This window comes from Myripristis murdjan, chromosome 10 (genome assembly GCF_902150065.1).
Source record: "Myripristis murdjan chromosome 10, fMyrMur1.1, whole genome shotgun sequence".
Taxonomy (NCBI): domain Eukaryota; kingdom Metazoa; phylum Chordata; class Actinopteri; order Holocentriformes; family Holocentridae; genus Myripristis; species Myripristis murdjan.
In genome coordinates, this window is record NC_043989.1 from 9779270 (window position 1) to 9803012 (window position 23743).

General features: G+C 40.4%; 1 protein-coding gene across 4 annotated transcripts in view; it reads left to right on the forward strand.

The window, feature by feature from the left end:
• Nucleotides 1-23743, forward strand: part of fam13b (family with sequence similarity 13 member B) — a 96166-nt gene that overhangs the window by 26719 nt on the left and 45704 nt on the right. For all 4 annotated transcript variants that reach the window (XM_030061546.1, XM_030061549.1, XM_030061548.1 and 1 more), the window contains exons 3-7: nt 1549-1758; nt 7130-7342; nt 8799-8976; nt 9723-9867; nt 23420-23547. In XM_030061546.1, coding sequence (XP_029917406.1) covers nt 1593-1758; nt 7130-7342; nt 8799-8976; nt 9723-9867; nt 23420-23547 — 830 coding nt within the window. In that variant the 5' untranslated portion in view covers nt 1549-1592. The remainder of the gene's footprint in view (nt 1-1548; nt 1759-7129; nt 7343-8798; nt 8977-9722; nt 9868-23419; nt 23548-23743) is intronic.

Genomic DNA, 23743 nt, shown 5'->3' on the forward strand with positions numbered 1-23743 from the left:
TTAAAAAAAAAAAAAAAAAAAAAAAGGGCTGCAAAGGGAAAAACTCTGCTGGTCTTGTCTAGCCACCTTTCCAATTAGCATAGACAGGATGCCTGCTTCACTGATGAATGCTTACCTTAAAGCAACCATACTGAAATCTCTCCACCACCTCTTTCTCTGAGCGCTTTTAGGGGAGGGGTTCTTAAAGGAATAGCTCACCTAAAACACACACGCGCGCGCACACACACACACACACACACACAAACACGTGTGTGTGCTCACACAAAACGATTTTTTCCCACATACCTAGCACAATCTGTCCATCCAGATAATTTCTGTGTGATTTAGTGACATTTCCCTACCTCCTGTCAAGTACAATGGGGCAGGATGGGTATTCGAATGAGGAACTCAAACCATCTAAAATTTACATGTGAAAAACTCAACAGCCAATGGTTTTTCCAAAAATAATAGCACAAATAGCCGGCATAATCCATAGCTCTTGGGAAAAAGCATTTCATTTGATTCCCATCAAATAACATGGTTCAAACAGTATCTGTCTGGCTCCAAGGAGATGATCTTGAGGTAGATAGGAACAGTTTGCTGACATTCTTCACCTGGACTGAGAGTTTGCAATTTTGTACGTGGGATTTATTTTTTTTGTATTTTGAGTTAATGTTTCCTTTAAACTTCTTTTAACTTACAGCCCATTTTTTCTTAGAAGAATCTTGCTGACCAACCCTCCAGTTTATTCAGTCTGCACTGGTATCGTCTTCTGACTGTGCTCATCACAAATAGCACCCATTCTTGACCCCGGCTCATAGTTCAAAAACAGTCGAGTGTTTTAAGAAGCAGAGTGTTAGCACTCCTTCTCCTCTTCTGTCTGTGTGAAATGACATCAGGGGAGGGTCAAATGCTGGCTAGACCTGCCTCTCCTATATATGAGGGTTCGTGCTCATGTTGTTTGTTTGTGGACAGCAGAGGAAGAAACCAGTTCTTATCATCCCTCTTTCTCCTCCTCTCTCTCTCTCTCTTGCTCTATCTTCTACCTTATCTTGTGTTGCTATCACTCTGTCAATCTTCTTGGTCTTTTAGATGAAGTTTTCTACACTCTTTGGCTTGCAGTGTGAGTACAGGCACAGATGTTTAATTACAATTTGCATTGGCCTGTCAGCTATACTAAGGAAGTGATTCTCTGTGTTTCTTACTTTTTAACTGTCTGAATGAGCGTGTAAAAAGCCGTAACTGATTAAATTATATGATTAATCTACTGTATTTGCTTACTTAACAATCATGTAGTGAATACAAAAATTCAAAAATAATGACAAATGTCCATCTTACATTGCCAGAGCCCAAAGTGATGGCTTAAAATTCACTTAGTTCACTTAGTTTATCTAAAACCTACAAAGCATTTTTTGCAGGAGAAAATGGAGAAAAGTGAGCTGTAAAAAAGCAAAATGATTATTGATTAATTTTCTGTTGATTTTCTGTAAGTCTATTGTACACATTCATACTAACCATTTTTCTTCATTTTCTCTCCTTCTATTTACTTTCTTTTTTTTTTCTCTGAAGACGTGAGGTCTCGGTGGGGCTGTGGTGAGGAGGAGGAGGAGGCCATGAGGAAGAGCGTGTCTCTGTTGCCAGGCAACGAGGGCGGGAGCTCAGCCACCACCACACGGGTGTTTGGTGTTCCGTTGGAGGAGGTGACACATACTCACACACTCAGCGGCCATGAGGTCCCTGCGCTGGTCAAACACATCGTCGACTACATCGAGGAGCATGGTGAGCGATAGATAGATAGATACATAGATACTTTATTCATCCCGAAGGAAATTCGCAGTTTTTCAGCAGTATCCACAGATTACAGATTAAATAAATAAAAAGTAAAGAATAAGATCTAAATGCACTCCAAGGCAGAAAACCAGTGTTTTTTGGCCATTGACTGCAGTGGCTGATATGTCATAAAGTCCACTTTCCAGTTTTACTATTTTACAGGCCCACTAAATGGACAGAAATCTGAACACCAGTCAAAAAGGCTGACAAAGTAGACTAACCTAGCAGCTACATACAAAACATACCAGCACTTCTTGCTGGTGGCAGGTGGTAACAGCCTGTCCTTTGTTGCTTAGTCACATTTAACTTTCTTCATGGCTACCTGTGTTGAAAGGTGATTTCTTTCCATTTGCATGTCTTTGTTTCAGTATCATAAATCAATTTTTGTAAAAGTTGACCTATGGAAACGGGCTTTGGAAATCCTTGAACATTTGTGTATTTTGGGAAAAGTAAAGTATGACCTTTGAAAATGAATAGTCTTGAAAATACTTCCATCATACCATGATACTAAGTGGTTGTGGGAGACCTGTTTTAAATTTACAATAATGTACAACTCAAAAATATCTCAGTATACATAAATGCTGGTGTGAAGCTAATACAACCATTTTGGTAAGTGTCTGTATTGGTTTTCTGATAAACATATGTCTGTCAATGAGTTGTACACACCCACACGTGTGTTGATTCATGATCTTATGTATGTTCATTTGTGACAGTGTCTGAGAAAAAAGTTATGTGTAGGAATTAGGTGAAATGTATCACAGTTGAGTAAAACATTATGACGACTTTTGGCACTACAGATAACAGATTTGAGTAGTTTTCTGTGGACAGATTGTATCCTCATCCTCTTGCCTTTCAAACATAATATACCGGTCTGCCAGAGAGGAATTTCAGGTGTTAGAAATGAAGATGAGAAGTATGGTGTTATAAAAATACAGCTACATTGACAGTAGCTGTATTTTTATTGTGTTGTTAGCATTTGAAAACCGCTTTGCTGATTTGACAGTCATATTTAAAATAGTAAATGGGAAGTAGAAAAGTATTTAGATTTGGTTCCTCTTTCAAAAATAATCATTTTCACATTTATCCTATGACTAAGCATCTTTTATGAAGTGGTATGCCCTCTGAAAAAGATACAGTTGACTAATCATGACATTCAAAAGGAACCAAAGCCTTTTTTGCACCAAATAGATGCCAGTTTTGCTCTTTGATATCCATGAAGCTTACATCTCCTCTCATTCAAAACCAGATTTTTCATAATATTCTTGTATATTCAATCAAAGCAAATACTTCTCCCCAGGTCTTTAGTGCTTGCATTATATCATACTTGCCATATATTATCATATATCCCATTTAAGTAACACTAGATTCTCATCCGTGTTTGCCTCTGTATGTCTTATTTAGCGTTAATTTTATCACTGTTTGCCAGTGGTACAAATGCCTGAATATACGATCAAATATAGATATATAGAAGACTGTTAACCATGTTTGTCTTAAGGCAATTTATCTAGCTGTCATCTTTTTTTTGTTGCATCAGCAGTTGAGGGGCAATCCAGCTTCGCTTTTTAAATCTGCGTTTAATTCTGTGTGCAGGCCAGTTCAATCACAGACTGAAAAATAAGCCGAAGTGATACCTCTTCTCTGAATAGACAAGCTAAGCCAGTGTGCTGCTGTTCGCCAGTGAAAATAGCGCGGAGTGGCAACTCTTCACTTTGTTTCACAATCTATGTCAGTGCGCTGCGGTAGCTGGAGAGTTTCTCTGCCCTTTGGCTCGTGCGGTGCCGGTGCAGTTGTTATGTCAAATTCCGCGTTAAAAATAGATTCCGTTTTATTTGGCTAATCTGCACACTTCAGACAAGTCACCCAAATGGCCAATGGATCACTGGTATTTGCGAGCGCTTGTGTTTTTCGCGCTAGGCGATTCAGACCTTCCACCACCGCCTAGCCTACAGTGGATGTGTTGCGGCTGAAAGCCATCCTCTCAGCGTGCACGCAGAAACTGTTCGCTGCAGTGATTGGTTAATTCCGTTGTCAGTATTTCATGACGTATGGCCCAGTGCCCGCCTAACTCCCCCCGGACAATCCAAGCTTGCATCAACAATAGATTCCTAAAGGAGCCGCAGATTGAATATATCGATGTGCGTTTTTTTCCCTCTTTCCTCGTTCATTTGATCTAGGCGGTCGGTGAAAACGTCTAGGCGGTGCGCCTAAGAAATTATAAGGCAGGGAAAACCCTGGGCACACATTTTCAAATTTCACTATCAATTAGCCTATACTTTTTTAAACAGACAAGTGAGTCTGCACTCCCATGCAGTTACATTTTAAGCCCTACATCACTATTACTCAACTGCTTATCGTTTCTAAATAAATATCTCCAAGTGCTCAATTATATCTAAGTACATTGTGTAACATTTTTCTCTCATGAACACGCCCCGGTGTTGACCTGCCGTGACTGCTCTTGCACCATGATAAACCAAAATATGTCTTTAGTGGAGATCCAGTTTGCATGATAAGATGAACTCTGAATGCACCGCCAGACGTTTCCACGGTTCGCTTCCTCCTCCGTTACATAACAGTTCTGTCAGCTTCGGCTCAACTTCTGAAAACAGAGGAGCCTAACTGTGCAGAGGGGAACCTGCCAGTCCTGGCCCCAAGCCTTTCCCATGCCAGCCTAGATCATCTTTCATGCCACTCAGAGCATGAGTGCTGGGCTTTGGTCATCTTAGATCATAATCCAGGTTTGATTTTTAGAACGTAAAGGAAACTTTCAAGTAATGCTTTAGATGAACTGAAAGTCCATCAATCAGCAACAGTCTGAGTTATACCTCACAATAGATGTGCATTTCTCTTTGGCAGTCCTACATTGATATACATGTCAGATTACTCTTTCTAAGTAGTATTACTTCTCTAAATTCATCTCACCAACCTCATGATCTGTGCAACATGGTGTCTTGTGAAATGCTGTGAGCCATTTGCTGTGTCACAGCAGAAGAAGTTAGATTGCCTTAAAAGTGCAATTCAAGGCCATTTTTGGCAGATAGGCAAACTGGAATTCTGAAAACTAATAAAATGTATTTTAGTTATTAATTGACAAATTAATAAAAATGTAAGCATAAGATGGTTTCTGTAAGTTGGTAGTGCAGCTTTCCTTGAGTGTTTTTTAATCTGAACTAACATGGGAGGCCAATAGGACACTGCTGTGTGTGAGAAATGTCCCTTTGGTAATGTAATGTTTAATGGTTAAAACCTCACATCTTGCCAAAGTAACTAGGACTAGTTAGTTTGAGTTTAACAACCTTATGTTTGTGAAATAATACAAGTTGGTTGGATAGGTTTTATGGGCTTTTACAGTTCATGTAGCTTGCTCTGTCTGCCAAGTAAAATCAACAAATATTGCCTCATTAGGTTCCTTCAAGACATTTAGTTTCTTAAGCATCTGTTGTGCAGTTAGCACAGATGAGCACAAAGGGAAATAGATTTTCTAGTAAAACCTGCCTGGTCAGTGGAGATTTTTTTTCCTCCTCTTGGAATGAAACTTCACTTCAAGGCACTTCAAGTGACACTGAGAGTCGAGTTGGGGGGTTGTGAGACTTTGGGGCTGCCTGACCACATGAGGTTATGTAATAAGTTACTTAATCCTCTACTTGGCTTCTCCTGGCATATTAATTGGAATGATACAGCCTGTCCAAAAATTACTCAACCAACAAAAAGACCTTAATCTCTCCAATTTAATTTGAATTTTGTGCAATGCCAGGATTGTCAGGAAAAGCTGGATACTAAAACATGATGCAAAAAACACCTTAAAAGTCCAAAAAAGAAGATGGAGGCATTTCGTCGGTGGTGCCATAAGCCTGACATCTCAGACAGAGAAAATTCATTATTCATATGATTTTCACTGGGAAAAGTTGCCTCTAAAAATTTGTTTGGAGAGTTAAGAAAGATAAAGAAGAGTAATGTAAACCATGCAGGCTGGTACAAAATTGGGGTAAAACTAGATAAATGTTTTTAACATGTCTGAAACCCTTGGGGTCCTTTATTCTGAAAGTAAAAGAAGAGCATATAAGGCTATTACTATGTAAATACTGACACCGTAAAATATGATTTAATTATATGGGTAATTATATACATCTGGACTGGACTTGAGCAGTAATTGTGCTGCTTTTATTATGCTTTTATCTTTTATTATGCTATGGTATGCTGCTCGTATGTATTTTTTATATTTATCTATTTATTTTTTATTATATGTTATATGTCTGTATTTTTTGAGCTGCTGGATACCTGAATAAAGTATCTTCTATTCTATTCTATATGGTTATCTGACAACTTTTATAACAGAGTAATCTAGCACAAGCTTGCCTGTGTCATCTTGGTTTAATTTTTTTTTTTTTTTTTTTTTTTTGATAGAAGATGTAGTTGTAGTAGGCGTGGCAGTAGTGTTAGCTGCAGAAAACTTAATTGGTCCACAGGGAGAAATCAGTTCAGCAGTATATTCACATGTGGCACCATGGTACATAACACTAACATGACTTCACACAAGATGAAAAGATAGCACATTAAGTTAAAAAAAAAAAAATCAAAACGGCAGTGGCATGTTGAGCTGACCCCAGTTCTAATAGATGTCTAACAGTCTTTAACATGTCCAGTCAGCATGGCTGGTAAAATTTCTGAGCACTTCCTATACCATAAAAGACTTGTGGTACACAGGTTGGATACTTGCCAGTTGCAGTCAGAACTGGAACACCTACCAGACATACAGTGACAGTCAGGCAAATCTAATGACATTTGGCTGGTGTCAGTTTGAAGCTATGCTCTGTGTGCTACACACACCCTAACCGCAATGTGTCAATCCTGACATGTAGCTGTTTCCTCCGTAAATCATTACAGCAACAACACAGTGGCTCATGACACAGGCTCAAGCTGTGATTAGGTTAGCTTCCTTGGGGTGGAGTTAAGTTCAAGTCATTTTTGGGAGTTGGCTCTTCTGAAATTGCGCAATGGAATGATGCAACATTTTAACACATTCAGTACATTTGATTCATTGATGACTTGTAGCATCAGAGCAGCATTCAGTTGCAAGCTGCAGTAACAAGTTTAGTTCTTTTGAAAAAGACAGGTGAATCTGAAAAGGAGGATGATGGAGCTTGATAAGCCTGCTTTCCCTGCTCAGTACATATTAAACATTGAAAACTAGCCACCTCACTGGACAAAATATTGTAAATTTTGGCTTCTATAGATTATTCATTGTGTGTCTGTGTGAATTTATGTTTTTGTGTACATGTCTATATTTATGTGTTTGCGCATGCTGTTTTCTTTACTCTCTCAGGTCATCTGGACCTGGAGGGGCTCTTCCTGGTCAACGGCAACGCAGAGCGTGTGGATTGGCTGCGTCAGCGCTACGACAGCGGCGAGGAGGTGGAGCTAGAGAAGGAAGCAGACCTGGCCTCAGCTGTCAGTTTGCTCCGCCTCTTCCTGCAGGAGCTTCCTGAACCCGTCATTCCCACGGCAATACAGGGACACATACTACAGCTACACCAAGGTGTGTGACACTCACTTATCCACTTCTCTTCTCATGCCACTCTGCCCTTCATCCAAACCAAACACTTCAAGCCATGTGAACCAAGTCCGTTTTGTATTTTTGTTAGCCTGTCATGATATTTGCCATGTAGCCTGTTATGTATTTGATTGTCTCTGCTGTGAACATGATGCAGTGACAGTATCCCTAACTTTATATGCCAGCTGTACTGCCTGAATTGCCCACGTCTATCTGTCCAAGTCTATCAATCAAACTATCTTTGTATTTTCACTCTTCTTCTCTTCCCATCGTTCTGCTAACAAAGTTGTTAGTATTGTCCTCTTATTACTGAGAGCCATCTTCTTTTAGTGTATTCAAAACATTTTTGTATTCTTCAAGACTTTGGGAGTCTACATAAAAATTTTAAAAGCATGGAGGATAAATTAATAAAAAATGTTGTGATGCACATAAACACATTTCATGCTTTTTCCACTTTGAAATATTTGTTGTGAAGAAATATTTTTAGCTATATGTAATGGCCTACTTTACAGTCAAATTGCTCATTCGCTCATTTGTTGCATCATATTGTGTACTGATGAGAATCTTCAAATCCAGTAAACAACTTAAGATGTGGAAATAATGCAGATTTGAATTGTGTACAGATCCTGTATATGCTAGTGGCTTTCGAGGTCAGTGCTCCAGTATCTTCCACTGCTCTGTTCCCACTTCTCCTCTTTGCCCTGTCCTTGCTTGACTTCATTTCTCTCACAGATAATCTATACTAATCCCCTTGTCATCATGGTGCATCTTCCTGTCACTGTGATCCAGATTACAGCAGTGGGGGCAGTTGGCGGGGACTGTGTTTCATGGAGTCATAGCTCTTGCATAAAATGATGTCTTCTAGTCTGTAGTGGTGCTGTCCTTAGTTGCAAAAGGCATTATCTTTCTAGCATGTTTTTCCCCCGCTGCCACCTTTAGTTACACCTCATTTCACTTCTCCCATGGGATTGTACATAACCTAATCTGTGTGTCTGTACAGTATTTTTCCAGATAAGAATACTCACCTTGAGTAATAACTGATATCATACTCAAGAATATTGCCAAATTGATCAGTAAAGAGACACTTTTTAGGAACATCAGGTACTAAATGTATCAAGTGTACCAATGGTAATGGTGATTATAACAACGATAGTCACTTGTAACCAAATTCATTACACTCAGTTTTTTTCTAAATTACAATAATGTGGTGGGCTCTGTCAAGTCATCATTATAATGATCATCATCTTCTTCTATATAAATATAACAATGTGTAACCTCTAGCTAGTTTCTGATGTTTTCAGATTACTGTAACAAAATGTAGCTTTCTTTCAGAAACTGAAGTTCATGTATCAAGTGGACCTATGTTGATGATGGCTAAAATTGCAATGATGTTGATACAAACTTGCATCATAACTTGTAGTCTCCTTTTAAATGTCTCCAGATTACAGTAATGAAGAGGAGCTGTGTCGGAACATGAAGTACCTGCTGCAACAGCTCCCCCAGCTGAACTATGGCCTGTTGCGATTCCTGTGCCGCTTCCTGGCCAGCGTGGCATCGCTGCAGCAGGAGAGCTGGAACGTCGCGGCGCTGGCCGCCGTTTTTGGACCAGACATCTTCCAGTAAGATCCGGCATACCCTGCTTAGGGCTGCACAATTAATGTAAAAATTGAAATCAAAACTAATAATCATGATTACTAATCATAGTCACAGTGTCTGCAGCTAACCTGTCTTACAATGTAAATTAAGAAGATCAAATTAATCAAACATGTTTGTGTACTTTAGAAAGTGTTATTTTAGTGACAACCAGTCGATCTATTTTCAGATCTTGACTAGTTGTCTTTCCTCTTTATCCTTGGGTCTTTAATTCTGTGACAAGAGGAGCAGTGGATGGGAGTTTATACTTTTATACTGTATCTAATATACTATGGAATTATGCTGCTAGAATTATGTGGCTGCCTCACCTACTTACAGAAGGAACATTATCTAGTGCAAATTGATTTATATGATTATATTTGTTTTGTTTTAGTAACCATAGTAGTGGTTGTTTTAGTAGCAGCTGTAGAAAACTTAATTGTCCCACAGGGAGAAAATGCATGTGACTCCACAGTAAATAACACACTTGGAGTGATGTAGACATAAGTTTCACTGATAACTATCAGTGTGGTCATGCTCCACTTCCCTCATACTGATAAGGGAGGAGCCCACTTGCACACATTCATGTACTCACACACACACACACCCACACACACACACCCACAGTGGAATGCATGCAAAGACACATGCAGGCACGCACAGAAGTGACTTAATTTGTTAACGTCCTGTGGGAAGCACTGCACAGCCAACACCCCACTTCTCCCATCTCCAGTCTGTCAACAGAAGGAGAGGATCTTAGAGACCAGGACTCAGTTAGCAGGGTCCTGACAGAACTGTTGGACAACCAGGAGGGCCTGTTTGACTCGGAGGACGACGATGTCTCCACTACCAACGACTACAGCTCCATCAATGAGCAGGTAACATCACCTCTCCATTTTTGAACCACAATCCCACTCCTATCTGCTCTGTGAATTAAAAACTTTGTTTCATTTTTTGCCCAAACACACCACCACTTGGAGCAACGAATTTGTCTGTCTTCCCATATAATTGTAGTCTAGAGAATACATCCCTGGAAGTGGTGATGTAGCAACCCACAACACACAGATACAGACCTCTCAACAACAACCAGTAACATCAAAATGCAAAACAGTAACACCACATAATCAGTTAGGAAATCAGTGCAATAAATAATAAAAAAAAAATCCACCATACACAAAACCAAAGCCATTATAACCATTATTATTCAGATGGTCAAGAAGTTTCATTCCCAAATGCATCAAAAATCCTTTTTGGTCTCTTTTTTTTCTCAATAACCAGTAGTTTCAGCTGGTGTCTCCCTCTTGGGTTCTGTTTTTTTTTTTTTTTGCGCAGACAGTATTGGCATGGCAATAGTGTGTTTGGCAATATCAAAGTCTGCCAGAATTAGAGGTTGAATTCTCTGTGAGTTCACCTGCAGAGGAAAAACAAATAAACAAAGACGCACTCTCTGTCCCCTGCTCATTACCCATTGGTGTCCCCTTGTTTTTGAGAGAGAATTTTTATACATTACATTAATTGGTATGGCAAAGATTCAAATTGTGTGCATATCTCTAATTTGTGTTTTTGTATTATGACATATGAGTCATGAAGTAGCATTATATTTTGCACTATGAGCCTAAATTTCCCACTGTTCTTTTCATAACCACTCCATCCCCTTATGTAACTAGAGGTAATGCTTAAGTAATTTATCAAAAGTAAAAGCTTAAATGAGCATGCCACAAAACTGCTGGCAACACTTAGGTAACTAACACCTGATTTGAAGCAGCTTAAAACCCTTTCTGCACCAGTAAGGAAATGGACCAGACTGTGATAAGAGGTTTACCACTCAAGACCCAATTCCTTCAACGCATTGGAAACCAAAATTGTGTCCTACTGCTCAACATTGAAACATGGAACTGATGTTTTTATGTTTCCAAATTAATTTAAAGAATTCCTCAAGGATAGTATGTGAGTCTGAACTGCTTGAAGATTTGTATAAATTTGAAAAGTGATCAGTGTCTTGGACAAAGCTTAGTAGTGCTCATCTCCATATTAAACCTTTTTAAGACACCTTGGGGAAAAAGGCAACTAACTCTCCAATTGTACGACTTATGGCGACATTCCTGTGTATATGTGCTGAAACAAATCTTGGATCATGGTTTTAACCCCTTATATCCTGATGTCAGTGGGGTTTGGAAGCTGTAGACGGCTCAGTTTTGCAGCTAGAGTGGAGATACTGGTATCATATGAAACTAAACAACCTAAGGAATTGATTGATGTCATGTCTATGCCATGCTACGTTGTGGGTAAGGGGGCTACATATCACTCCAAAGCTGGGCAAAAATTGCTGCAACAACTTATGACACTTCACTGAACATGGGAATGGCCATCATGTGCTTGTATCATAATGTACTAACCCATATACACACATGAAAAAATAAAAAGGCACCTAACCACAACACAATGTTTAGTACAGATTTATCACTATAATAAGTTGATGCATAGTGCTGAGCTGCATCTCAAATTAATCTTCAGGTTCCCAGCTTTCAGATGATGTTTACCACTTTGGCATATATCGTCAACCTTTTATCTCTCCCTGAAGCTCCCCTGCCCCTCTCACTAAAATGTGTCTTAGAAAGGGCCGGAGTGATAAGGGGTTAAAGTTGCATTTCTTTAATTTTGATTCTTGGCACCAGCAATGGATTTAAACTCTCAGACTATGAAAAGAGATTATAAGAATTACCACACCGTTGTTTGTTAAGCTGGTAAGAATGGCTTCTCCCAGTCTGGACTTAACACCAAACATTTTGGGGCCAAATTGAATTGCTGGACTTGATAAAAATTAGTTTGTAAATCTTGAGGGCTTGGGCACATTTATGTGGTTCATGACTCAATCTCCTACCCAGTAATAGAAACATCTAGCCAACAGAAATCCACAGTGAGTCCAGCTAGGTTTAAGGGGACATTAAGGTTGGCAAGATCTTAGTATTAAGGTTGACAAGATGTCAGGCAGAACTTGTCTTGTAGCAATACTGAAAAGTTTGCAATGAATTTGCAATTCAGCCATTCTGTCTGCAGTTATACTCCTCTTGCTATTGCTTTATATGATATCACAGATCAAAAAGCACCTCTTGAATGCAGTATTTTTGAAAAAGGCATACATCCTCGTTTTTCTGCCTCACGTTTTCATTTTTGGTCTGCAAACCGATTCAGTTGCTAGATGTTCCATACATTGACCTGCACCTGCATTGACTGTACAGAGCTTGACTGGCAGAATAAACCAACTTAAAGGCGTTCCACCATTGCAGAGAGATATCGTCACACTATTGGTTTGACAGTACAAAGAGTGGCATAGAAAACATGTAACTTCACAATGGCCTGAATCCAGTCTATTAAGCTATGGGAAAAATATTGCAAGTATACAGTGTTATTCTGAAAGTGCTTTATCTGGGTTGCACACCAACATTCTCTTATCATGTCTGTCACTGTCCAATGCACATTGTCCAATAAAGCAAAGAGGCCATGAAAAATATTTTTTAAAGGATTAAGTGAAAGGCTGCAGACAGTCATTGTGAAAGCATCGACAGGGAGTGAGCAAAACAATTTCTCTCTGCAGGTCACCATTTTAATAACTCCCTCAACTTCCTTCCCTCCACCCTTCCAGTCTTCTTTTTATTCATTTCTTTATTCATTGTTTCCTTCATTCATTGTAGTATCTGATTAAATGTTTTTTTCTTGATTGATTTCACTGCATTATTACTGGAAACTTGTTTCCAGTCTTGCCTTGTAATCTTAAGCCTTTTGTTATCTAAGAATTATATATTAATTTCGTTGTTTTTTTTTTTTTTTTTTTTATCAGTACTGTGTCTTTTATCCTCTCGTCCCCTTACCTCCCCTACAAGGTTTTGTAAAAGAGAGGTAATTGAATTGGAATTCATCTACAGTCCAAATTCCTTCCACGTAACTCTCCTCTTTTTCTGTGTGTCCTCTTGTCTCTGTAACATATGCCTTTGCCTCCTGTCTTTGTGGCAAGGGAACATTACCAGGAGAAAGACTCAGAAGGAAGGCAGGAGAAGAGGAAAGATCAGTCAGGGACAATGAGAAAGATGTGTGGAGGGAAAAAATCTGTGTGCTGATCCATGTATCTTACATAACAGAGGGTTAGAAAGTGGGGTATTGAAAGAGGTAGAGGGATAGAAAGTAAGCTAGATGGCGAGAGAGAGGAGGGATGAGAGGGGAGGGAGTGAGGGATGAGAAAGGGAGGGTGGTGATGATGTAACCGTAGATCTGACGGCTCCAGCCTCTGCGCAGGGGACGGCTCCCTCTCAGAACAGACCCTCATGCAGGGGATTAGCTCTCACATGCGCATACACACACGCACGCGCACACAGTTTCTCTATCTTTCACATAGACACAGCCTTTATATGCTTTCAGGAAGTAGACACACAGTAGATGCACACACAAGCAGGCTCAGAGGAAAGCCAGGTAGCAGACCTAAAAGAATATTGTTTAAAAGCAGCTGAGTGGTGCTTTCAGCTGGTGTAACTTAAATAGTTACACAGTGAAAGAGAGGGACAAAGATAAAGGTAGAGAAAGATAAATGGAAAGAGAAACACAATGTTAAAAACAGAAGGGGAGATAGTCATATGAAAGATAGAGAAAGGGAGGCAAAAAGACGTTGATTAATGGTGTGTTTGGCCACAGTTTTGCCGCATTTTGGTTGAGAAATTGAAACTCCTGCAAGAGGCTGGCATTGATCAAAATACGAGCTGTGCTAAGCTGGATTTTTCCTTTTTTTTTTTTTTTTTCCACGCTCAGCAAATGGTAGTCAGATATGTTGTTGTGCCAGGGTTAGAGCACTAGGACAGCACCAGTATGTGTGCTAGCTTTCATTCTGCTTTTCAAGAAGGTTTTTGCAATGTCAGGATGCCAGAACAGAGTTGGAAAAAATGAGAGAAATCAGCAGTCTTTTTCAAGTCCAACAGCTTAAAATCAACACATAAGCCTGCAGAAAACATCCTGCAGTGGTAGACACTCGGCGTCTTCCAGCATTAAGAAGCACACGATTTTCTGAGCCACTCTTCAAGGAGGAGCAACTGTGTAAAACGTGTGTAGCAAACATGACAAGTACAGTACATACTGTCCCATCTAAACAAGATCACACCTTTTTGTCTTAAGGCACTCCTAAGCTTGGTTTGGCTTTGCTTTAGAATACTGCAAGCCTCAACAGGTAGGCTTGATTTGATTTGATGCAATAGAATCTAAGGCCTTTGTTTTGCCATACACCATTTTGGACACACCCGAATTGTGAGTCTGTCTGTCTGTCTATCTACATTTCTAGTTTGTCATGTGAGCCTGATTTTGCAACATTTGCTGGTTGTAATTATATATATTATATATATGTATAATATATGAATTTAGGTGTGTCCTACTACTATGCCTCTACCAGATTAGCAAGTCCACACAGCACTGTAGAGCTGTGTTATAGGACAAATGACTGCTTTTATAATCTATACAGGCTTTAGAGAGTTACGAATTCCCAGAGCACAGTGTTAAGCAGTGGGGAATAGGTTATATAGGTTGGAATGTACATACTTCCTACAACATAGTGATAAGCAACGGAGCACTGACCTATTTAAGTTAGAACATTGAGTTATGTAGAGGAGCAGGTTAGAGCCTTGTTGGACAGCAGCAGAGCCGTATCATATTTTAGCATACACACACAAACACGCACACACCTTTTTAGCTGGACACAGTGGTGGACACATTGAATCCACCTAATTTCACAAGCTGCCAAAAAAGTTTGTTGAATAGGACAGACAGGAGACAATCTGGCTTATAGCATTTTTTGAACACATTAAAACATCAAAAATCTTTTAAGGGGGCTCCAATAATGTTGCTGTGGGAGTTTCACCTAGTTTTATCTATTGCGGCTTATTTTGTGTCAAACTCAGATTTAAGCAGGTGTAGTCCTTGATAGTCTTTGCAACAGAAATGGCACTATCTCCAACATTATCATTGAGCACCTTTACATGCACACCTTATTCCTGTATTAACCGGAATATTCGCAATATTCCGGTTGCGCACGTGTCATGTAAACACGCACCGAACCCGATTAAGGTCATATTCCAGTTGGAGAGAATTCCGAATAAGCCCCCTGGAATATTCCTGTTCCAACCGGAATATTGGGGCATGTAAACACCTTAGTCGGAAAACTCCCCGAACCGGAATATTCAGTCACGACTGCGCATGCCCGACTCACAAGGAATTCTGTGGCGTCTTTGTTGCTATGGTTACCTGCAAGCGGGGAAAACGGCAGGGCGAACAGCAGCAAGAGCCAGGAGACTGCAGTCCACCTTCAGCTAATGAAAGACTTAAATATCATGGAGTATATCGATGGGAGAAAACATAGAAATAGCGACAGAAGAAGAAGAAAAAGAAGAAGAAGACGAGGAAGAAGACTTCTTCGTCTGTTTTTCCGGCAGACCAGACGCCTATACGTGCACTGCTGCCCCCCGCGGCTGAGTGTCGCATTACATCAGAGAGTGGAATACGCCGAAACACGGGGGCATGCCAAGTAACATGTAAACGGAACATTCCAGTTGCCGCGGCGCAGTTACCTTAACCGGAATATTGAGCCGAACCGGAATATGGTGTGCATGTAAACGTACTCATTGAAGAAGGTCGGCCCATAGAATTTGGTAAAATGGACTGAACAGCAATGTGGTTAATTCCAAGAAATCATAGTGCTCATTGAAACTTGAGGAAGTCTTTTGATTCTGATGCATTCTTTGGATAGTGAAACTGGAATACCCAGAGAAAAGCCAACAACAAAATATTACATATACCATTGGGAAAATGTGGGTGCAGTAAGCATGTGGCGGTGACCTTTTTAAATCACAGTCATTTTGTTTTCTCAGTTTCTTCTGCCCCCACAATAAAAAGAAAGGGCATTGAAACTGCTTTGTGGTTAGTATTTTCTTTAGTGATGATGGGGTGTTTTTAGAAGTATGCAGCTGACGTATATTGGATGCGTATTAAGAGTGGTCAGAGAATATCCAATCAGTGGCTACCTCGTTGGGGAGCTCAGGATGAGTCTTCAGATCACACAGCCTACTCACTGCTGGAACATTAGGCTAGAGGGTTAATCTCAAGTGGTATTACTGGAAGTACACAGCACAGCAACACAGGCTAGGATGAACACACATATGCACACACACCTATGAATATGCACATACACGGTTTCAGTGCTCAAATTCTACCTCTTGAATACTACTACTACTAGTTGCATTTGTTATTTTAAAGGCAAAAAAACACTGATCTATTTTTCCTCCCTCTATCTTTTGAGAAACTTGCCTGTTTTCTCTATTTTAAACTCCAGTCTAAATTTTAAGTGCCTTCAGGCTTATGGCTAAATGAGATTTGAGTAGATAATTCTCTTTTTTCCATTAGCATCACAATGCCTTCAATTACCTCACTCATTTGTCTGGTTTGATCTTTTTACTTGGGTTGTAGTGTTTATTTCGACCCAACCGTTGTCATTTAGGCCTACTTAATATTCGGAGGCAGATCTCTTATGTAACAGCAGTTGAGATACTACATTCCCCCAGTCGCCTGACACATCTTATCTGCTAAGTGTTTCATGGTGCAGGGGAAGTAGTGATCAGATTATTCAAGTGCCAATCATGTAAAAAAAAAAAAAATGATAGTGTTTGATTGATTGGCTTAGAACAAAAGCTCAGTATCCAAAGCCTTCTTTATGGTCAGCGACACACAGTATCATCAAAAATTACTCAGCATCTTTCAGTTCTTGGTTGTGCTCTTTGGTAATCTTAAGCTTTTAAGATAAACATTGAAATAAATATGAGCAGGGAAAAATATTGCTAAAAATGTAATGTGGTAGGGGTCAAACCTGTGCCCTTCCAGTTGTTGGCTGCTCTGTCTAATCATGGTTGTTTTTCTGGGGATGTTGCAGTGACCGTGGCCCATACTATTAGTGAACCAACAGATGGACTGACCGCAGCGAGCAGATATTGAAACTGGTGGCATCAGCAGGGCTTGTATGATTCCCCACTGTGTCCAGAACCTCAAAGCTGAACCACATAACTTAGGCTGACAAGAAAGGCAAAAATTAAAATAAATTAAAATAAAAACCCTCAGCTACTATATTTTTTCAGAGCACTAAAGCTACTTCTTCTTTGTCTTTAGTCAAGTCTAACAGTCTTAGTTGATGTTGGAGATTTTAGCTGTTGGCATCTTTATGTTTTCAATGTTTCTACATCTTTCACTGTTTTTGCTTTTCAAGTCACCTGTTAAAAGCTCACCAGCTCACCCAGTTTCCCAAGAATTACACTTTTGACTATATTGGAGTTGACATCCAAATTGAGAGGCCATGCAAGAAGCATTAAAAGCCACTGATTAGGTCATATTTTGAGGTTTGTAATGTCTGTTTTTTTGTCAGTTGCCAGTTGTTGTTCTGCATTCCCGACCCACTAGTGGTCCAGTAGTCAGCCTCATGATGTCAGTGGGGCTCATTGTTTTTGCCTACTCAGTCCAGAAACTCAGAACTGGACCTCAAACAAAGGCCAAGGCCAAGACCTTCTGTTCCTGTTCTCTGCCCTCCCACTCTGCCCGCTTCCAAGACACACACACACACACACACACACACACACACACACACACACACACACACACACACACACACAAATAGAGATGTGCTCAGACACATTTGCTCTACGTGTCAGCCACACAAATGCAAAAAAATACAGAGAGAAAGGTAATGTTACAAGATTCTCCCATTCTCTCTCTCTCTCTCTCTCTCTCTCTGTCTCTCTCTCTCTCTCTCTCTCTCTCTCTCTCTCTCTCTCTCTCTCTCTCTCTCTCTTTCTTACCCCCTCTGCTTTCTTTTCTGTTTTCTGAAAGACCATGCCAGGTCATCTTAACAGGGGATTTACGAAGCTTTATCCCCTAATATTGTTACGTCACCTCAAAGACTTTCTGACCACTTAGTCAGCACATCAATGGTCATATTCATTACTCCAGTCTATTTAAGGGAATGCCAGTGGTCCAGGTCAGTTATAAATCTAAAAAAAAAAAAAATTAAAACCACAAAATCAGTCATCATTATTCATTATGTGAACACCTTTCATTTGAGTGAATTAACCCTTGAGGCCTTCTATCAAAGTGATGTCCAGGGTCATTTTCCCATATTACTGATGAATGGCTTTGGTAGAATGAACATGCCTTTGGTGGCAGTTGTATAAGTCAGGGTTTTAATTGTATTGTCTTTTGCTCGTTAATCACTTTGAGAAAATGAATACAGTATACACTATATTACCAAAAGTATTCGCTCACCTGCCTTTACTCATACTATGAACTGAAGTGCCATCCCATTCCTAACCCATAGAGTTCAATATGATGTCGGTCCACCTTTTGCAGCTATTACAGCTTCAACTCTTCTGGGAAGACTGTCCACAAGGTTGAGGAGAGTGTTTATAGGAATTTTTGACCATTCTTCCAAAAGCGCATTGGTGAGGTCACACACTGATGTTGGTCGAGAAGGCCTGGCTCTCAGTCTCCGCTCTAATTCATCCCAAAGGTGTTCTATCGGGTTCAGGTCAGGACTCTGTGCAGGCCAGTCAAGTTCATCCACACCAGACTCTGTCATCCATGTCTTTATGGACCTTGCTTTGTGCACTGGTGCACAGTCATGTTGGAAGAGGAAGGGGCCCGCTCCAAACTGTTCCCACAAGGTTGGGAGCATGGAATTGTCCAAAATGTTTTGGTATCCTGAAGCATTCAAAGTTCCTTTCACTGGAACTAAGGGGCCAAGCCCAGCTCCTGAAAAACAACCCCACACCATAATTCCTCCTCCACCAAATTTCACAGTCGGCACAATGCAGTCTGAAATGTACCGTTCTCCTGGCAACCTCCAAACCCAGACTTGTCCATCAGATTGCCAGATGGAAAAGCGTGATTCATCACTCCAGAGAACGCGTCTCCACTGCTCTAGAGGCCAGTGGCGGCGTGCTTTACACCATTGCATCCGACGCTTTGCATTGCACTTGGTGATGTGTGGCTTGGCTGCAGCTGCTCGGCCATGGAAACCCATTCCATGAAGCTCTCTGCGTACTGTACTTGGGCTAATCTGAAGGTCACATGAAGTTTGTAGCTCTGTAGCAATTGACTGTGCAGAAAGTCGGCGACCTCTTTGCACTATGCGCTTCAGCATCCGCTGACCCCTCTCCGTCACTTTACGTGGCCTACCACTTCGTGGCTGAGTTGCTGTTGTTCCCAAACGCTTCCATTTTGTTATAATAGAGCTGACAGTTGACTGTGGAATATTTAGGAGCGAGGAAATTTCACGACTGGATTTGTTGCACAGGTGGCATCCTATGACAGTTCCACGCTGGAATTCACTGAGCTCCTGAGAGCGGCCCATTCTTTCACAAATGTCTTGTTTCACAGTCTGCATGCCTGAGTGTTTGATTTTATACACCTGTGGCCAGGCCAAGTGATTAGGACACCTGATTCTGATCATTTGAATGGGTGAGCGAATACTTTTGGTAATATAGTGTAGATCAGAGGTTTTCAGTCCAGGCCCTTGAGCCTCAGGCCATGTCCACACTAAATTTGAAAATGCATCGTTTCTTCTCCCTTTTAGCCTTCCATCCACACTAAGCCGGTGTTTTCCACCCAAAACAGAGCTTTTAAATCTGAAAATGGCCTGGCATTTCCATGTGAATGGGGAAGCCGGAGCTTTCTGAAAACAATGATGCAAGATTGTCAGGTGATGTGCCACGTTCTGTGTTGTGGAGCAGAAGTTGCATAGACATAGGAAAATTTCCTCTAATCCTACACTACATTTGACATTCAGTTTAACAGGGCTGCATAAAATTAACAATCATTTTCTGCTATTGTAATATCAATATAAATTGCAACATTTTCTACAGATACAGGTGGTATTGTAGCCTCTTATGTTTTGGAAAGTGAAAGCAAACTTTTTAAATTGTTTATTACATATATAATACATAATTGTTTTGTTTATTACGTATATAAATAATTATAAATAAATATAAATACATAATCTTGTTTGCTTTATGTATCCATTTTAATCTAAAAATCCTGTTATAATCTAGTTTTGTATGCTACTATAAATGACACTACTGAAATAGATGTGTCTCTTCTGTCCATTTTAATTCTAGAGTTTATAAGAAGCCCCTCTGGATGGTTCCACAGCACTTTGAAACTTAATGCAAGTTTCTATTCTATCCATTGTAAATCTGTCTATGTTATTCTGTTCTATTCATGCTAAGTGGTTGCTTTATGATAAGCCTCGAACAGTTCAGGAATGTTCCGTTACTCGGTTTGACTTAAAGACCCGTCTTATCGCCAGCTGTTTTGTCCCTCAGCCTTGTCTGTCAGGATCAGCGTGGTGAAGGTTATTGTCCACCTATCTGTTTCAGTTGGGGACATTCAAGTGTTTTTGTTGTAGCATGGGATATTTAGATGGTGTTTTACATATGAGATAAATATAAAATTTACCAGTGATCTGAAATCCAATATCTTTTCTTTCCCCTCAGTATGCCTGAGCACACACACAGATATAAATAACACCACCGTCACATATTAACCTTTGAGAGTTTTTTCGACTCAGGCAATAGAAGAGTATGAATCCTTGTGCTAATCTCAGATACACATGTGTGCACACACACACGAGAGGGGGGGCAGTATGAGTCACCCCCCAGATTTGCACACATGACGATGCAAGAACTCCCCAGCAGCCAATCAGAGGTCTTGGAACAGAGACGTTGCCCTAGCAACGGGGCAGTTACTGCAGCAGATGGGGTTTGCATTGCAAAGAGCAAAGGAGAGAAGCAGAGGAAGAAAGAGAAAAAGGAGAGATGGTAAACAACCGTGTGAATGTAGAGGAAGAGAGAATAAATTGAACAAAGGGGAATGGGGCAGCCACGTGGCTCAGTGGCCTGAGGAATGATGACGCACTTGAAATGTCATGAGAACAAATCTAGTTCATGAACTTCGACCCATGTTGTCCTCCCTCTCTCTCTCTCTCTCTCTCCCTCTCTCTCTCTCTCTCTCTCTCTCTCTCTCTCTCTCTCTCTCTCTCTCTCTCTCTCTCTCGCTTGACTTTCTTCTCATTTTCCATTGTGTAAATCACACCAGTTTTCAGAGTAGTCTTTATGGTGGTAATCCATAAATTCCTCAGTCTTTTTCATTTATTTATTTTTATTATCTCCTGAAAAATTTTGGTTACATCTTTGTTGCTTATTGGTCTTTCCTGTTTCTGCACTGCTTTTCCCTGCAGTCACATTGTGTCCAATTCTATGATGTCACTTTCTTTGAATTTTCTGTTGCTTAAGTTTGATTTTTTTTGTTTGTTGGTACGACTTTATTTTTTTCCTATTAATCCAAACACATTGTTGTTGCAGCCACCAGAAATGTGAAACATTACATTTCTTTTCCGCCAGATGATTTTTCCTGAAAAAGCCATATTCGAACCAAGGTGTTGAAAACATCAAATTGTAAAAGCGTAGATAAACTTGGTATATGTTAAATCATCGAGCAGTCGAGCATAGCAAAATGGATATGAAAACATTATTTGTTTTGAAATGGGTGACTGAGAAAGAAAGAGGTGCTTCAGGATCTTGTTTACTTGGTGACAGCAACTCATGAGGAGTTATTTCTATCTAAATACTAATCCTCTTCTCCCTCCTCCTTTCCACCACCTGCCTCCCACCTCTCTTGATCTCCCACTCGCTCTCAAATTCATTACCTTCTTCTGTCCCTTCCCGTTTCCCTCGATTTTCCATCCATCCCTTCCCTCTACTTTTTTTTTTTACTTTTGCTTCTGTCCCACCTCTACTTTCTCTCTGTCTCTATCCGTCTCTTCTCCCTTCCCTTCTCTCACTCCTCTACCCATCCCTCCTATCTTTTTATTTATATCCCTGATAACCAGTGTATCTGTGGTGTTAATGTGTTACTCATTAGCCTCATCTATATTTAGATGTCCTGCAGAACAAACTGTAATGTCTCTTCTCTTTGTCTCATGCCTAATGTGCACGCGCGCACACACACACACACACACACACACACACACACACACACACACACATAGTGTCAGCCCCTTTGTCCAGTCACAAATTCAGAGAACAGTGAATTCAGGGAAGTCCTGTAGCCAGACATGTTTTCCTCTCTGGTCATTTCTGTACTGAGCTGTTCATCTACAATAGAACGCACACCTACAAATACGCTGAATTATAATGATGATTGGGGGTAAAGGGTCATTGATGGATTTTACCCACAAGATTTACCCACATCAATTAGTCAGTCTTCTCAAATGTATGAGATTAAATCAACATCTCACTGTTATGTGTAGACACAGTTAGACCCAAATGCAGGATCCAATAACAGTAAGTAACATGTGAGTAAAGATGTTTCATTGAGAGGCAGAGTAAAATGAAGGTAGATAGTGGAGATGTGGAGATGGCTTCACGATGCCGTGGCATGGGCTGACAGACGAGCAAGTAGAAGGCAGGTTGGCAAGGTGATGCTGAGGCTCAGGGGGAAGCAGGTAAGAACAAGCCACTAGGAACAACGCTAGGGAACAGAACAGTCTACACAATACTGCAGCAAGAAAGTTTGAAACGAAGTTGAAAAAACGATCTGGCAAAGACTGTGAGACCTAGTTCTTTTACTGCAGGCTTGATGGGCTGATGGATGGCAGGTGTGCTGATGGCTATGAGAAGCAGATGTGTTGGTGAATTAAGGAGCCTGGAGAGAGAGGGCGAGAGACAGACACACCCACACTGCAGACACACCGAGAGACAGACAGGAAAACACAAGGGAGGCAGGGAACACAGACAACACAAGGGAAAGACGAGGGCATTGCCATGACAATCACATCTTATTTTTTTAAAGACTTTCTCAGAGTACATTGATATTAGAAATTTATGAGAGAAAGGCAGAAGGGTGTGTGGCGTTGGGGGAGTGGCACAAAGCACAAATGGAAGGAAACAGAAATGGTTTAACAGGTGCTGAATTATTTTTGCAATATTATTTATTTAGTATTTCATTTTTTTTTTTTTTTTTAATATCACAGTTATCGTCAGTACTGGTGTATGACAACATCCCTTGTTCCTAGTTCCAGTAAAGTAGTTACAAGTTCCTAGTTCCAATAAATTTTGTCTTGTTCACCTGCTTTGAGTAATCCCTGCTTTAATTTACAATTTATGTGATTGCTTATGGCAAAATTTTCACCAGTTCTAAAGTCATATTTCAGATTTTACCCACATAGCAGAAAAACATGTTTTCAAGAATGCGCAGCATTCATAAATGAATGAGGTCATCCCATATGAGACCAGATTTTTTTGAACATGGGAAAGATCAACAGTGAGCTAACCTTTGATGTCCGCTCTGTCTCTCTGTCTTTAGATCACAGAGCTTTTGGATGATGAGAAGTGTGAAGCAGAGTGTGAAGAGCTGCCTCAGGACGGGGAGGAGGGCCCTGCCTCTTCCGACTCACCACAACACACACACAACAACGACAGCCCTGCAACTAGGTGAGACACACATGTACACACACAGTAGCACAAACACTCCCTGGTGTCTCTCACAATAGCCAAGTGGTTGGTTGTGTGAAATGATTTTAATCATGTAATAAAACCTATACTTGGATAGCATTTTTCTTAACAAGAGGCCTATACATACCAGTGTCATGTATTTTGGAAGAGAACACAGAAACCCCCCCCCAAATTA